Below are 16985 nucleotides of genomic sequence, written 5' to 3'. Positions count from 1 at the left end.
GGCTGGGGAGGCTGACGAATCCCAAGATCAGGCATTGGCTCAGGTCCCAAGAACCGGAGGTCAGATGATGACAAGTCAGATGCAGGATCCAGAGTGAGTGACCTGTGTCACTGCCTCAAGGCGCCCCCTCCCATTCTGGAATGGGGAGCAGACACCCAAGTAAACATGCGCCACACTGTTACAGGTGTTCAGAGAGTTACATAGAGGATACTCCCGGGACACCAAAGAGGGGGGAGTCCCCTTTCACCTGGGGGGTCAGGGGAGGCTTCTTCGAGGAGGGCACACCACCCCTGAAGCTTTCTCAGAGAAATTAACAAGGATCTAAAGGTGCCACTGGTTTCTCTGAGTGATGGGATTCTGGGTGAGTTTTATTTTTTTCTTTATTCTCCTCTGTATTTTCCAGTTTACTACAAGGAGCATAGGAAGAACATTTTATAAAGGCTTAAATAAAGACAGGGCTGTCTTTGGAAGTTGCTTTTTCAGCTTTTAAAAAAAACCATTAGGACTTTACTGAATTTTTTTGTAGCTGTTATGGATTGAATTTATGTCCCCAAAAAATATGTGTTGTAAATCTTAACCTCTATGCCTGTGGTTATAATCCTATTTGAGAATGGGTTGTGTTTGTTCTGTTAATGAGGCAGGATTGGTATAGGGTGTATTTTGAGATATTAAAGTGATTAAGCAAGTAAGCAGAGACAGACAGAGAGAGATGGGGGAAGATAGCTGCTAAGACACATGGAGATCTCCAAGGAACCAAGAAGGAGAAGCTGAAGAGACAAGGACCTTCCTCCAGAGCCAACAGAGAGAGAAAGCCTTCCCCTAGAGCCAGCACTCTTGAGTTCAGACTTCTAGCCTCCTAATGCATGCAAAAGCTGGACAATGAATAAGGAAGATCGAAGAACTGACACCTTTGCATTGTGGTGTTGGCAAAGAATATTGAATATACCATGGACTGCCAAAAGAATGAACAAATCTGTCTTGACAGAAGTACAACCAGAATGTTCCTTAGAAGCAAGGATGGCAAGACTATGTCTCATATACTTTGGACGTGTTATCAAGAGGGATCAGTCCCTGGAGAAGGACATCATGCTTGGTAGAGGGTCAGCAAAAAAGAGGAAGACCCTCAACGAGATGGATTGACACAGTGGCTGCAACAATGGGCTCAAGCATAACAACTGTGAGGATGGTGCAGGACCAGGCAGTGTTTCGTTCTGTTGTTCATAGGGTCACTATGAGTCAGAACTGACTCGACAGCACCTAACAACAACAGCCTCCTAAACTGTGAGAGAATAAATTTCTGTTTGTTAAAGCCACCCACTTGTGGTATTTCTGCTATAGCAGCACTAGATAACTAAGACAGTAACTAAGATTTTTGTGAAGAAGATATCGGTTAAGGGAGTAAAACAAGATTTTCTAGTGTTGTTGGCAATACAGCCATAGACCACAAAGATGGGGAAAGAAAAAATAAGCACAGAGCCAAACCAAGGACTAGTAAAGGATCTGTCTGCAAAGGGTACAGCATCAACCATGAGTAAGGAATTACAGCTTGAGCATATGAGTAAGATGGGTGAAGTCCAAAGATGAGTCTGACTTTTTAGAATAAATAAACATAGAAGCTTTGTTTTCAGGTCTAGGAGCATGGGCTGAGGAGAGGAGAATAAGCTGAGACTTTGGCCAAGTGAAGATGATTTCACTAACTCTCAGGCCTGGGTCACTGAGGGAGGGATTTTGAATTTGATGGTTGAAGTCAAAGTGTCCAAACACATCTTTTCCTATTTCCTGACTCGTGCTGATAATTGACCTTGAAGTTTTTGGCTTGCTTGCTTTTTTTCTTTATGGTCGTGAAACTCAGTGAATCTAAGCACATTAAACCAACCAAGGTGACTTGGGTTGGGTTCATTTAACCCCGTTGCATAATCACCATCCTGCCTAAAGTGCAGCCAGGCAACCAGACATGTGCAGACATGTCAAAGCAACTAAAACAGAAAGGAGATTCGAGGGTTCCTCACCCCACACACCCCAAAAGTGATGCTTATTATTTTACCATTGCAGCTTTTACATAGTGCTGTTTGGATTTTTGAATTTGCTAGTTAAAGTGGTTAAGACAATTTCAAGGGTTTTCATCTAACCAGAAACAGGAAGATTATAGTAGTTTTGTGACCGACCTTTTGGAATTCTCAACCTTTTGGAAAAGATCTCTAGTTTTGGAAAAGTTTGGAGTAAGACAGGTAGAGTGGAGATTGTGGGCTCTCCCCCAATACCTGGTCTCTATACGTAGCTGCTGCTTAACCAAAAACTACATTCCCCAGGCCTCCTTGGTACAAGCAGTAAGTACAAGTGTACCATGTGACAATGTTCTGGCCAATGGGCTATGAGCAGAAGTGATTGAACGAATTCCAGGTCATGCCTTTAAAGGGAAGGAGTAGGTGCCTGGCTTCCAGGCACTCTAGAACTGACATGTTGATCCTGAATTGCTTTTGCACGTGCTGTTGAGTGACAGGTAAAAACACTATGTTGTTTAAATTGCCATTAGTCAGTCTTCATCACAACAGCAAGACCTGTATCCCAGCTATCAGCAGGCAGGAAGCATGGCCGTGATGGAGGGATGTTTGAAAACAAACTCTTGACATAATAATAATGAGTGAGTGCGCCACCCAAATGGCCATTATTCCTCAAAAAATGTCCATAAAGCATTCTGACTGCACCTCCAAGGAGGACTGTCTGACATAAGAATATTCCTGAGTAAACAGGCCGTGGAAGGCCAAGCTCCACTCCCCTAACGCTGGTATCTCTAGTTTGCTCCAGTCTTTCACTGTGGTTTGTACGTGCCGCCATTTTGTGCTTTCACATTCCAGTTGTGCTACGGTTCTGCATTAGACCTTTCCTCTCCCGTGGATTCCTGCAGGAAAACAGAGATGCTGAGGTTTCAGGGAGAGAGGCTGCAGCGACAGCTACTTGCTTAGTCAGCTGCCGATCGTTAGCTCCTTGCCTCAGCCCAGTCCCTAGGGAGACGGCAGAGATTTCTGACAAGCCAGCCTAGGGAGGACCCGTGGCCCTGACCTTGTCATATTCATAGGACTAGACAAAGAGACCACAGGAGCTACAGTTTGAATGTATCAGATTATACACAGAGGATGAATCCTCGATATCAGAGATTCTCTCCAAACCCCAGTCCTCCACGGGCCCCGCTTGTATCGCCCCTCAGGCTTTGTCACAGCCACAGTCAGGGACGGATTACCCAATAAGCCAGGTATGCACCAGCTTACTTGTGCTTACTTATTAATCTGTAAGGCACCATTTCACCTGTTTTTTACTACATCAAAGATGTGGTGAAACCCATGTGAAATGGTGCCCTACGGATTAGTAAGTAAGCACAATTAAGCCCTTGTGTACCTTGCTTACTGTAAGGCCGTGCATACCTGGCTTATTGGGTAATCTGCCCCTGACCACAGTAATCCTGCTGGTGCAGGGGTACCAGGACCCCCTCGAAGAGATCACAGCTCCTGGGCGATGCAGCTCAGCTCTGGTTGCTAAAAGAACCATCTCTTTGACCTTTCCTGCAGTTTGAGAGATTCACATGTTACCCTGGTTAATTCATTGAAGTAGGTTCATGTATTTATTTACTTTATTTCTTTGCTTAGGGCATGGGGGAGACTTGTAATTGCAAGAATGCCCATTCACAACCTCTTGGTCTGGAGTTACTTTCGGTATACACCTTAGCCCCAGTTTCTTCTCCAGGCTGGAGTCTGTATCTGTCCTGTGCTCCCGAGCTTCAGTGTCCCCCACCCCACCAGCAGCTTTCATTTCTATTTGCCTTAGGCTCTGTATTCAGCCTAACACTAACTTGCCTTTTTACAGGGAACCTCCCAGCCCATTGGCTTTTTTCTTCTTGGGTGATCACTTATTTATTTTTAATACCATGTGCCAGAATCGACTCGACGGCAACGGGTTTTATTTATTTATTTATTTATTTATTTATTTATTTATTTATTTATTTATTTATTTGGGAAAGTCCCTATTAACGTCATCCTCTCGAGGCCTACCTTGGTCTTTGACAGAGGTACTTGGAGGTCATTGGAAACGTGTATAACATGAAGCCTTTGGGGTGGTAGCCTCGCTGAGCTAGGGAGAGCAGCTCTCAGATATATGTGTGCTGTAGCTTCCCCAGGTCTAGCCAGGCCTGGAGACAGAACCGAGTCTAGTCCATCTCCGCCTACCACTAAGCATTGCCCCGGGACTGGCTTTTTCTCTGCTTCTCTCCTCTAACCCCCCTCCAGCCCCTCACACTCTCCCACCCTGTCTAAATATGCAGTTCCTGCAAAGGTGTGTTCTTTCCTTGTCCCATGAAATTCATCAGCTGGAAGGTGATGACGGGTGCTTGCTGCTGTTCGCACAGCCGTGCTGTGTATCTCTGGACTTGGATGCATCTGTACGGTCTCGCAGCACCTGGCACAAAGTATAAGCAGAACGTGATATGGCGGCAGGCTCCTAATAAACGCACACGAATGCCAGGATGTTGGCTTCGCATTTGATAACCGAGCTTACAGCTCTTCAAGTTAGAATTTATCACAATAGCTACAACCGTGTCGTAAATTCTATTAACTGGAGACTTTCTAGAAAATTGTTCCTTTTCAGCCGCATCCTATTTATGACTTTCTGGATTTCGAGTCTTAATTTCTGATGTATTTTATGATCTTAAGAACATGGAGATTGAATTTGAAAATGGATTCCTTTTTTATATAGACTAAATGGTCCTTAAATTTTTGGTGTTAAAAATCCTGTAGAATTATGCTTTTGATAGACTGTGAACTGCTCTCGAAAACAGATTTCAGCAATTCTGTTATATGTTAATTGACTGTTTTCGTGTTTAAGGAACCCTGGTGGAGCAGAGGTTAAGCACTCAGCTGCTAACCAAAACAGCAGTGGTTTGAACCTTCCAGCCGCTCCACGGGAGAAAGACGTGGCGGTCTGCTTCAGTAAAGATTTATAGCCTTGGAAACCCTACAGGGTAGTTCTCTGTCGTATAGGGTCGCTATGAGTTGGAATCGACTCGACAGCAGTGGTTTTTGGTTAAATTGTCGTGTGTTAATTATTACAGAGAGAAAGACTGTATGAAATCTAGTACTGTCTTACAAGGTAAAAAATGAGTTAAAAATAAGGGAATAAACAAAAGTTTGTTTAGACTCTCACCGAGTCTGTTCAATCTCTTCACAGTACTATGCAGGATGACATTTTTATTCTCCACGAGCAAGAGTATGACAGTTTGCTTGAATCTGTCTTCAAAACGGAATTCTTAAGCCTCTTAGCAAAGCGTTATGAGGAAAAAACCCAGAAGCAACTACCTCTGAAATTCAGCAATACGTAAGTTGAGATCTGGGCCCCAAACTTCTAAATACAACTAAAAGGAGCTTGTGCTCAGCCCAAGGTCCGGGCCTGGGAGGAGGGGAGACCTGCGGGCAGGGCCTGTCTGGCTCCAGTGGCTTCAGCTCTGGGTGCCTCAACTTCCCCAGTGGGAACATCCAGATAGTTGTCACAGACTTTGAACAGGTCACTTTTGCGATTCTGTGAACTAATGACTCCATAGAATGATACCTTTTATCATTTGGACAAAGATCACCAGAGTGAGGCAGGGAAAGGCAGATTTTGTATATCACCAATCAAAGCCTTGTATTTAGGACAGCCTCGAGATAAGAGTCACGTTGGAAGCAGAAGAAAGTGACGGAGAAATCAGTGCAGAACATTTGGGGACTCGGCTGCTGACGACCAGTGTCTTGTCTGTCAGCTCCCCTTCATTTGCTTTGGCAACGTGGTCTAATAGACCAGACACTGGCCTGCTGTTGAGTTTCTAATCTCATACTTGATGAGTACAAGTTATTAACTTTTCTTCTTAAATGTCCTTATCTGTAAAGTGGGATACCCGCCGTCTCTCCCAACTCACAGGAATGAAGCCTAGACAAAGCCTTAGTTCCACATGAAGGATGCCTGCTCTAACTAATGCTTCTATGATTGCAGTGACGTAGACACTGGTGGGTATGTGAACCCATCACAGCCTTTCCTAAGAGCAACATGGCCCTTGATCCCAGGTGCCATTATTTATTTCCGGGAATTTGTGGTAAGGGAGTACAGGAAAAATATGATAGACACTTGATAGAATAATATGCAGTTACTTAAAGTTATCTTTTCCTGTCTTACCCCATGAAAAAGTGTTTAAGTTAAAAAATTCAGAATTGCATTATGTAAGTATGTGGGAAAGAACCCTGGTGGCGCAGTGGTTAAGTGCTTAGCTGCTAACTGAAAGGTCGGCAGTACGAACCCATCAGCGGCTCCTCAGTAGAAAAGACTTGGCGATCTGCTCCCATGAAGATTTCGTCTAGGAAACCCTATGGGGAAGTTCTACTCTGTCATATAGGGTGGTTATGAGTTGAAATCAACTTGATGGCACCCAACAACAAGGCATATGGGCAATATGGAAATATGAAAACTGGGTGGGAGTTTTGGAATTGTGTGTAAACCTCCCTCCTATCTGGGTTTTGGTTCCCATTGTTTGTCTTTTCCCCCGGCCTTAATTCATTGGAACCTAGTTAATTAGCATTGATATTTTATGCTAAGGAGTCTTCAGCTGTTCTGTGTCTGGCATCTCAGTCTTCCACACAGACCCAGGGAGAACAGAGAGGCACAAGAACACAGCACAGCAGGTGTGCCCGGGAAATTCTCCCCTTCCTTCTGTCCCCTGGGCAGCCCCACCTGAAGCCACCTGCGTGGGTGTCACCAGGGCGTGACATGGCACCATTGATGGGGCTGGTTTCTCACAGGACCGGACCCCAGGTGTTTCTTCCCATGGTCCGGTGGGCTCGCCTATAGCCAAGCCGTGTCCTGGGACGCTCTGCCCATCATCCTCGGCGCCCCGGGCCGGGTTCAGATTCTCCCGTCTGCCTCATTTTTACACCAGGTTTGCCCAGCAGCGATCTCCATGCTGGGGCCGATGAGCACCATTTTCTCATTGGTTTGTTCCGTCTTGTTCACTCCAACAAATGTGCTTGTCCCAGGCTTGAACTGAAGCTGAAAAAGGAGAACTGGGGTCCCTGGAGTGCAGGCGGCTCCCGGCAAGTGCAGTTCCACCAAGGCTTCGGCGACATGGCCATCCTTAAGCCCAGTAACAAGGTGCTGCAGGTCAGCATTGGACCCGGTCTGCCCAAGAACTCCCGTAAGTGCCCCTTGAGCACCCCCCTCCACCAGTGCCAGGCCGCTGGGGTGCTCCTGGGCTCTCCTGCCTGGCCCTGCCTCATCCTGCTCTGCTGCCCAGTTCCCTTCTCACCAAACACTGATGATATGTACAAGGTCTAGCTGCTCCTGGTGGCTGGGATGTTCTTCACAATGGAATATTTCAAACTAAACCAACGCCAGAGAAAACGGGCGGGTTAACACTTCCAGAATGATTGAGTACTTCTGGATAGTATAGATGGCGTTGTAGGATTAACTGTTTAAAACAAATCCAAGCTTGTTGGATTCCAGTTTCCCAGCCCTTTCCAGTTGGATCTCATCAACAATGCAAACATTATCTTCTCTGCCAATTTTAAAGGCATTTACCGTATTTGCCATCTCTCTACATGGTTTCACTGTTATCGTGAATCAAATCTCAGATTTCCCCATCACCACTAGGCCAAGCCCCAGTCTAACTGCACTGGCCTCTTTGATAATTGATATTTATGAAATTATGTTTATCATGCACATTATAATTGTATATGCTGTCCATTCATAGAATGTAGATATCTTTGTAACATTTATCCTGTGTGTCTGACCAATGAAGAGTATGCCATCTATAAAATAGGCCTTTACCAAATCAGTATACAGCCGTGTGCAGAGGCATGTACTGTGACATAGTAAATACAATACAGATACAGACTGTTATACTTTCACTTGTGCATGGCCACTTGGAAATTGCTGCTGTGTGTCGGTTTATGGGCCTTGCAGGAAACCCATGGCACATTTAGCTGAAATTTTTTAGGAGATTTTTAAGTAAAATGGTTATTTACAGCGGTGTGAGCAAGGTTAAGGGAACAAAGTGGAGACCCAGGGATGTGGAATAGTAAGAAACCGTTATTAGCCCCGAGCTTGAAGGAAGAGGAGGACACAGTTGAGCTGAAGGATGCAGCCACTGCAGGCCCAGTGGAGAGGGAGCAGGCAGGATAAATCCTCCAACCTCTCTCCGGCCAGCACCCTAGACTCCTGCCAGTGCCTCCCATCGGCCATATCAGCCGGAAAGCAGAGCAGTCTGCAGGGCCCAGATCCCAGGGCACAGACCCCAGGGCCCAGACCCCAGGGCATAGCAGGACAAGGAAGGACTGCAAATAATCAGCAGGAGGTGTGCGAATGTGTGTGTAGGCTCCCAAGTGGAGAAGGTCTAACACAGTGTTTTCCTATCTCTGTGGGAGGAAGTATTGGCTCTAGGTCCTGAAAGGGAATTCATCACCAGGGCTCGTGTGGTCACTTCTCCCAGCATCCTCCCCACAACCCTGAGGCCAGCTCCTATGCTTTATGCTATGCTTGTCTTTTAACTTCCTACCCTCCTCTACGCTACAGCTCTTCTCTTTACAAGCATTCCCCTGCACGGCTCTCTTCCAGCTGGTCTAACCCTGACCGTGGGGCCCTTGCTTACTGTTTCCTTTCCCGACTCAGATGTCTCTGCAGACAGCTCATCTGGCTCCCATGGCTCCGTCATCCCAGCCCTGGCCCTGGCCCTGGCTCATGGCTCCGCCATCCCAGTCCTAACCCTGGCCCATGGCTCTGCCATCCCAGCCCTAACCCTGGCCCATGGCTCCGCCATCCCAGCCCTAACCCTGGCCCATGGCTCCGCCATCCCAGCCCTAACCCTGGCCCATGGCTCCGCCATCCCAGCCCTAACACCTCGGCCCTTGGCTCCGCCATCCCAGCCCTAACACCTCGGCCCTTGGCTCCGCCATCCCAGCCCTAACACCTCGGCCCTTGGCTCTGCCATCCCAGCCCTAACACCTCGGCCCTTGGCTCTGCCATCCCAGCCCTAACCCTGGCCCGTGGCTCCGCCATCCCAGCCCTAACCCTGGCCCGAAATCATGTTCCACGTAGCACTGGCCTGTTTTCCACCTCCTTCTCGTCTGTGTCAAGGGTACAAGCCTGCCCCTGCCCGCCGGGGGTGCTGCGCTGAACCGGAGGACTTGGAATCCGGACTCCCCCGTGGACGGCTCTAGGCGGTTGTGCACTTGGTGCCTGAATACGCTTTCTGCCAGGGACGATGATGGGCAGTTCCGTTTCTGCGCAGCGTGCAGAACCTGAATGCAAACCTTACTATGTTCCATCTGCCTCTTTTGAAAGTCTACAAAGATAGAAGCACCTTTGTAAGGCATTATTAATAGTGGAAAGCCACTGTCTCTTAACATTTCAGAAGTGTCCCTCTGTAAACAAATCCTCCAGCCCTGCCCCACCCCCATCCAGTAGTGTTCAGTACAGCATTTCCCTCAAATATTCCTTCTCCACTGCAACCAGCCTCTGCCAGTCCAGTTGAGACCTGGGTTCCAAACTTCTCGAAAGGCTTTCATCGCCAAAGAACTCAGGAGCCCTAAAGCCAGCCAGGAGTTCTTATTTTAACTTTGCCTTGCATGTTTATTTTAGGTCCTACCAGAAGGAACACAATCCAAAACAAAGGTTATTCCGGTGGAATTCAAAATACCAACTACCCGACGAGAGTTGCCCCTCCTCCCCCAGGTAAGCTGAGCATGTGCCATAGAGCAAACCAAACCAAACCCTCTGCCAGCGAGTTGATTCTGACTCACAGCGACCCTACGGGACAGAGTAGAACCTTCCCATAGGGTTTCCAAGGAGCAGCTGGTAGATTTGAACTGCTGACCTTTTGGTTAGAGCTGAGCTCTTAACCACTGCACCACCAGGGCTTGGCGCCATAGACCAGGACCACTAAATCTGGACCCATAGCTTGTAAACTATGTTGGGGAAGAAACTCGTTAGCAGGTAAATGCACACACATTAACCAGCCAAGGGCCATTTCCGTGCCAGATGTGTTCCTACCAACACAGTGGCCCTACCTGTGACCCCAAAATTCAGGAAAAGTAAGAGTTAGTGAGACTGAGCCACGGCTGAATTAACAATCCGGAGCCCATTACCTCGAGATATTACTCCCCTGGGAAAGACTTCCTGCATCAGTAACAGACAGGAGTTCCTTGTTCGTGACAACTGGAATGTTGTTGTTAGCTTTTAAGATATGGGTGCTTCCTTAGCGGACATGGGAGTTTGTTAGGTGTAGCCCCACCGCCACCCACCTCCAGCCAAACACCACTACCTTATTTTGTAACTAGTTCAGCAGAGCTGAATGTATAAGTAGAAAAACTTTATTGTTAGGCAGCTAGGAGCCAGGAGACCTGCTCCAGAGAAGTAAAATAATATGTGGTTTACAAAATTGACACAAAAGCTTTTTTGGGCTTTATGTTTAGTATTTCTAAGTTTTCCTAAATAATAAAAGTATAACATGTAGATCAATAAAATCCAAATGTGAATCAATTTAAGACTTTGTGCTCTTACAAAGATGCTTAGTGTTTGGAGAGCATTAAAAAAAACTCACAGTTTTTTTGTTTTTTCCCATCACTCACAAAATTCAGTTCATAAAAAACGGTTGGTTCCCAGAATGTTTGCTCTTAATAGGTTTAGGATTCTGTGTCTGCAAGGGTTATCTTGGGACTACACTTGACTCAATTCATCCTAGACAATGGAATCCTATTCAAAGCAATGTCCAAGATAAGCAGTAAAGTGCATGTCCTTAGACTTTCGATCTGGAATCTCACAGTTGTGGTTACAATACTGACCTGGTGCCCGGGAGTGAGAACGAATTTTCATCTGTTTTGGAGTGCCCCATCCCACCTCAGCTTAGCTGTCTCTCCTCCACCTACCTCTGTTCTTGAAATTATACATAATCACAAAGGAACCTAAGAAAAGCAAAGAAGTATTGTATTACCTACTTATGCGCCAGCTCTGAGTGCAGAATGCTGGTTAGCTGGCTGGGACCACGTGGAAAGCTTATTTTTCTCAGCTAGGTGGGCCAAAGTAGCCTCAGACCAAATCAGGCCATGAAGTACCTGTGACCTTGAACTCCTAATCTCTCTAAGCGAGTTTTCTCATTATCAGAATGAGATGACTGGACCAGTCCCTTAGATCAGTGCTTCTCAAATTCTCAGTGGTGAGGACCAGGTTGAGTTTTGTTTATTTGTTTCTTTAATCTCTAATCTATAACAAACCATACTTTTGTAAAACATAATAAAAATGAATTACTAGAAGAATGGAATTTTAAAAGCATGCAAAATAGAAGACAAAATGCCTTACTGTTAGATTCAACAGACATAAAATGTGTCTGTCAAACTGCTGTGACAGTTTCTACATGCTCACCCTCGATTACTGAACGTACTTCATGGCTGGCGAGTCAGTCTCGAGCAGCAAGGAGAGAGACCCCACACGGAGTGTTGCCCCCTGCAGGCCGTCCGGCTCTCCGTGCCCCTCTGTAGCTGCCATCCTTGGCAGTAAGTGCCACCTCTTCTCCATAAGGATGAGTCTCACTGCCCTCCCTCGCCCCAAAAACTACACCTATATCCTGGATCTTAAATGTGCTCGGTGGGGAGACCCACCCAAATCTCACCCCTGGGGCTAGGGAAAATGGGCTGAGATGAGAGGGAGGTTGTTTGCCCCAAATGTCTAGTCCAAGGCTGGCCTGTGAGAGGAAACAAAAGAGAGATTTCGGAACCCTGGTCAAAGCACAGCCCCTACAGTACTGTAGCTCAAAGTAAAAGCTATTATTTGGGTGGGGAAAAAATCCACTTCTGCATGATAAAGATCTAAAAATATAGAGAAAATGCTTGTCCAAGCTGGACGTGACCGAAGGATTCTGGACCAGTCTCCTCATTGCTTTAGTGAAGAAGCTGGCACTCTGAAAAGTCAAATATCTCGCTCAAGGTCAACACAGCTGCCAGAGCCAGAACTGGACCCCTTATTCCTCTTATAAACTAAGGGTCATCACACTAGTACCAAAGAGTTCCTCTCTTAACCTGGTTGGAAGAGGTCTTATGGTGGGGTCCACCAAAGCGTGCCTTGGGGAGCCTTGTTTTCCTTCTCCACTCCAGAGCTGTCAGTGGGAGAAGTGATAAGGACGTCTTCATACATAGCCTGGAATGCTAGTGTCCTTTTTAGTCAAGGTCCATCATTTGGAACCCATCGCCATGATCCATTACTTATCAGCTAATGTAATCTTGACTAGGAACCGTTGTTTGGCTACGGGAGCTTGCTCCATCCAGATTGCCCCAGTGGGTGGCTGCATTTCCCCTGCCCGTGTGAAGCACTCACTGTACCTCACACAACCTTCTCCTGCAGAGAACGAAAGGCTGACCAGCCTGGAAATGGATGTCCAACTGTTTACAACAGCTTCCTGCCAGCCCTTTTGAGTCATAACCTCATAATTTTTCTTAGACCCATGAATTTGCCTGCCAACTACCTGCAAGCTTACCTTTTCTTGACTGTGAGCTTTGAAACCCTGAACATCTGATGATTCTGTTGTCAAAATTCAACAAGCATCTGCTGAGTGTCTCCTGCGTCCCAGGCACCTGCTGGCAGTTTACGATGTATTAACTCTAATTTTCACAATATATTAGCTCTAGTTCTCTCCATTTTTCAGGGGAAACTAAGGCTCAAATAGCTTGCCCTGAGTCACGTGGTTAGTAAATGGAAGAACTTCAGAGATCCTTATAGCCAAGGGTCAGAAAACTTAACCTTTGTTTTCTTTTCTTTTCCTGACTCTAGGATACCATCAGAATGGAGTCATCAAAAACAAGTTTGCGCCACACCCCCATGGCCCCGGAAACCAGAGGTCCAATCAGAAAAGCCTGTACACCTCCATGGCCCGCCCGCCCTTGCCAAGGCAACAGTCCACTGGCTCAGACAGAGTGTTCCAGACACCCGAGAGCCTGGATTTCCTCAAGGTTCCAGACCAGGGCGCTGCGGGGTAAGATTTCCACATCCTGGGTGCGAAGCTGGCAAGCTCTGACTCCATCAGTTGCACCAAGGTTCAGGGGGTTTTTTTTTGGGTCATCACTGTGTGATTCTGAAGTTCCGTTTTCCACCCAAGTGTTGTAATCTGGAACCGAAGGCTGTGGGGTCCTTGGCTGACATTTCTAAATAAGCAGCCAAGTTGGTAGCACACAACTCATTTCAGTCTCCAGAGAAGGCTTATCTTGGAAACCTGAGACGAGGGTTCCCCTCTGTCCCTGGGATCTGATTTCTCTGACCTTTTCTGACCTCTGGCACGGTGGAGGGACAATGGGTTATTGATTCGTGTCTGTGCCTGTAGTTGCATAAACACAACAGCTGACAGAGCCTTTAGACATTAAGAATAACATTGCAGTATTCTGCGAGATGTCGATGTTTGCTTATGAATACTAATCTTCAAGGCTTTAACATGAGAGCCTCTCTGCCTGATTTCTAGAACAGAAAATAGAATGGCAAAATGAGCCCAGGCTTTTTAGCCTGAGGAAGTGAAGATTCTGGAGCTCTGTGCATATATTCAAAGATCTATCAGTTTGAAAAGGCATTTGATGTGTGCTATGGAGTTGCAAAGGATAGAACCAAGACCTTAAGACCAGTGTGTGGACTCTACCAGGAGGTAGATTTGGTATCAGTAAAAAAAAGAACATTCTAATAGTCCAAAGATGAACTGCCCTAGAATGTAAGGGGCACCTTGTCCCTGGAAGTATTCAGGCACTGGGTGGATTGAAATCATCAGACAAATGTTGTAGAGGGATATTATCAAGTATCAGGTAAGGGAGAAGTCAGACCTGGGTGAGAATCCTATTTCAGCCCTTTATTAACTGTCTAATAGTGGACATGCTGCCTATCTTCTCTAAACTTCAATTTCCTCTTCTGCACACAAGCTGCAGGTTGTTGGAAAGACTAGAAACATTATATGGAAAATACCTAATATGCTACTTGGCATGTAGGAGGCTGGCTGCTCAGCCAGTTGTAGCTCCATGATGGTGATGACACACGCACTGTCTCCCGGTGACTGAACTAGTGACCTTTCAAGAACCTTCCAACCCTGCATGCTCCTCAGCGGTGGAGCAGTTCTCTGGGCTAAACCTGGTAATGGGCCTGCTCCAGCCCCCTCTCTCACCTCTTCCCCTCCCTCAAGCCCATCTCCATTTTCCATTCTCTCCGTGTCTCTAGAAAGATGAAGAATTTCCAGATGGGGATCAGGAGATTTGTGTATAAAATAGAGCCATGGCAGGAGAGAAGTGACAGCTCCTTCCTCTGGGTGGGCAGCCCGACCCCAATTAGCAGATGTTTTTCCTACCTGGGCACCGTCCTCCTAAAGACCGTGAAGCTCTTGGGAATGTTACCATGGCCCTATGTCCCTTTTCCCCTGGCAAATTTTACCTCATTTGAGCTACAGATATGAAAGCATCTTAATTTTATCACATAGACAGCCATCAGTAGACTGGATACGTCTCTCTGAGTCTCTTTCTTTCTCACTCCCTCCCTCCCTTCCTCCCTTTCCTCGTGTGCAAGCTGGGTATACCTGGTTTACCTGATTGGCTTGGTCTCATCTAGTGGTTCTCAACTTGAGTGTGCACCAGAATCACCTGGAGGGCTTATGAAAGCACAGATTGCTGGCCCACCTCTGGAGTTTCTCATTCAGTAGGTCAGGAATGAGGCCAAGATTTTGCATTTCTAACCCCATCCCAGGTGATGCTGTTGCTGCTGGTCCAGGAACCGCATGGTGAGACCCTACTGGTCTAAGATGCCTGCTGTTGTCTGATTGATAAGGGGGAGGGAGGGTGTTTCATGAAGGTGAGTTGGAAGGGTGATATTGAGGCAACAGTATTCCCACTCCGTCACCAACACCTACAGTGTTCAGATGGATGGACACCATGGAGAAGATCGAACAGCTCTCTCACCACTTCTCATGGGTCCAGTTTAATGTCGCAAAGCAGGCGAGGGATAAAACTCAATCAACAAAATGCACCAAATCTCTTCGCTCTGTCTGCTAGCTTCCTACTTGCTTTGGTCTTGGCAAGCAAAACCATCTTTCCAGCCTGCTTTGCAAGTTGCAGACTAGCACGCCAGCCAGCTGGAGCATCCGTCAGCCAAAGTAGGGGATTTAGGAACATCGTGTCTTAACCGAGGCTGCTCCCTTCCAGCCCTCAGCTATGTGGCTCCCTTCTTAAGCCTTATCACACCCTTAGCTGCCTTCGGGGCCGAAGGATCGGGCACACACAGCCCTATCTGCGTGATTGGCTGTGAAGCTGGGAGGAGACGTCGCCTTCCCAACCTTCTACCAGGCTGCAGGATTTCCTGACTGCCTCTTGCGTGTAAAACTCCAGAATCCTAGCCAGCCTCCTCTTTCTATACTTCTGTCTGCAGTGCGAACATTCCTTAAGAAATAGTACCCGGTCAAAGGGCTGAGCTTTCTCTTAGTACCGATTTTCTAAAACACAGAAAGGTGAAAATTGAATTAGTTTCTCTGTAATGTGTCCAGAGACCTTGAATGTGGCACTTCAGGAGTCTTGTGCTTGCCTAAATGTAACAGCTTCTCCTCGGGGCCAAGAGAACATGAATTGCATTTATTCCACGAGAGGTTGTTGGAACAAACGAGATTTTGGGATCCCCGGCTTGGGCATTTCCATAAATAGGAAAATTCCTGTATACCTCGCAGTTCCAAATGGCGGCCTTGAATTTACCCATCTGTAAAAGTAAGATTACCACAGTCTTTCTTGGAGCATTCACGCCCTGGCTTTATCTTTTGTTTCTGTCTCCTGCCCCTGCTTGCATTTTTCTTTACATTTAGCATAAGCCGTCATTTCTCCTGGATCATGTAATCTGGATAAAATTAAATGGTGTAATTAGCACCTCAAGTTAATTCAGGAAAGTCTTTGTCAGTTTATTTTAGGTTCAAGTCAGTTTTTTTGGCGAGTGCCTGAAAGACTTCACAAAATGAATTACCATCCCGAGTGGGAATCTTCACCCTTGCATTGTCGCAGCTGTGCACATGCTAACTGTTGGTATTGTTGTCATTATCCAAGAAAACTAAGATATGCAGAAGGAGTCATTATCTTGCGGTCCTTTCACTTAGCTTTTGTAAAGTCTGACTCTGGTTTATGGATCTTTTTTTAATTCTCAAGGAAAGAGATCACCTTAAACTAGGACCATATAAAGGAACAGTTCATTCATCTGCCTTTGCTCTAACTTCATAGGAATACTTGATTTGCCAATCCAATGTGCTTTTCATTTTCCTTCCTGTAACTGAAATGCACATAATCTACCTCCAGTCCATTACTGGAAGTGTGAAAACCCAGACTAGAAATGTCTTTTCTGTTGGCCTTTTTAATCCTGTAGCCCATTTCATGGGAGGAAATCTTTAGGAAATTTCAAGATACTCCAGGGATTAATCCAACTAGAAGTTGGAGAAACAGAAAAATATCGAATGTACTCAGTGGTAGGGCATCTGGCCACGCCACAAAGGGGGGATCAACAGAAAAATTTAAGTGCTGCCTGTGCGTCTCTTGTCAAGCCTCTCCTAATGGAGGCATATTTTCAAGGGGCTTAGAATTTCCAGTAAGTGTCCAATAGCAATATTTCTCAACCCCTGATCTACAGGAGGAGCGGCCGTATCCTGGCCCAGGCAGACACGGAGCTTAGGAATTCCTGGCACCCATTCCCACATTTCCAGTAAAGTTTATAGATTCAACCTTTTGGAACAAGGCATATTTTTAAGGGCCAATGAAATAAAATGCCATTATTTTCCTTCTTGGAATTTTAAGACATAAATTTCACATCTGCAGAGTAAAAAGGTGATATTTGAAAGCTTAATTCCAACTCTCCCTGGCATAGACTAGGCACACTAACCCAGGAGGTGGAAAACTGCAAATACATTCAGAAAAGATGGCATGTTCAGTGGGCATGGGATT

At 46.3% G+C, this 16985-nt stretch overlaps 1 protein-coding gene across 1 annotated transcript in view; it reads left to right on the top strand.

Moving 5' to 3' along the window:
• MYO1E (myosin IE) overlaps nt 1-16985 on the top strand; it is a 209863-nt gene that overhangs the window by 178188 nt on the left and 14690 nt on the right. Inside the window, exons 23-26 of the mRNA XM_023729854.1 lie at nt 5215-5361; nt 7047-7204; nt 9646-9738; nt 12826-13027. Coding sequence (XP_023585622.1) covers nt 5215-5361; nt 7047-7204; nt 9646-9738; nt 12826-13027 — 600 coding nt within the window. The remainder of the gene's footprint in view (nt 1-5214; nt 5362-7046; nt 7205-9645; nt 9739-12825; nt 13028-16985) is intronic.

This window comes from Trichechus manatus, unplaced genomic scaffold (assembly GCF_000243295.1).
Source record: "Trichechus manatus latirostris isolate Lorelei unplaced genomic scaffold, TriManLat1.0 scaffold00030, whole genome shotgun sequence".
In the NCBI taxonomy this organism is placed as follows: Eukaryota; Metazoa; Chordata; class Mammalia; order Sirenia; family Trichechidae; genus Trichechus; species Trichechus manatus.
This window is presented reverse-complemented; position numbering and strand designations above follow the sequence as displayed.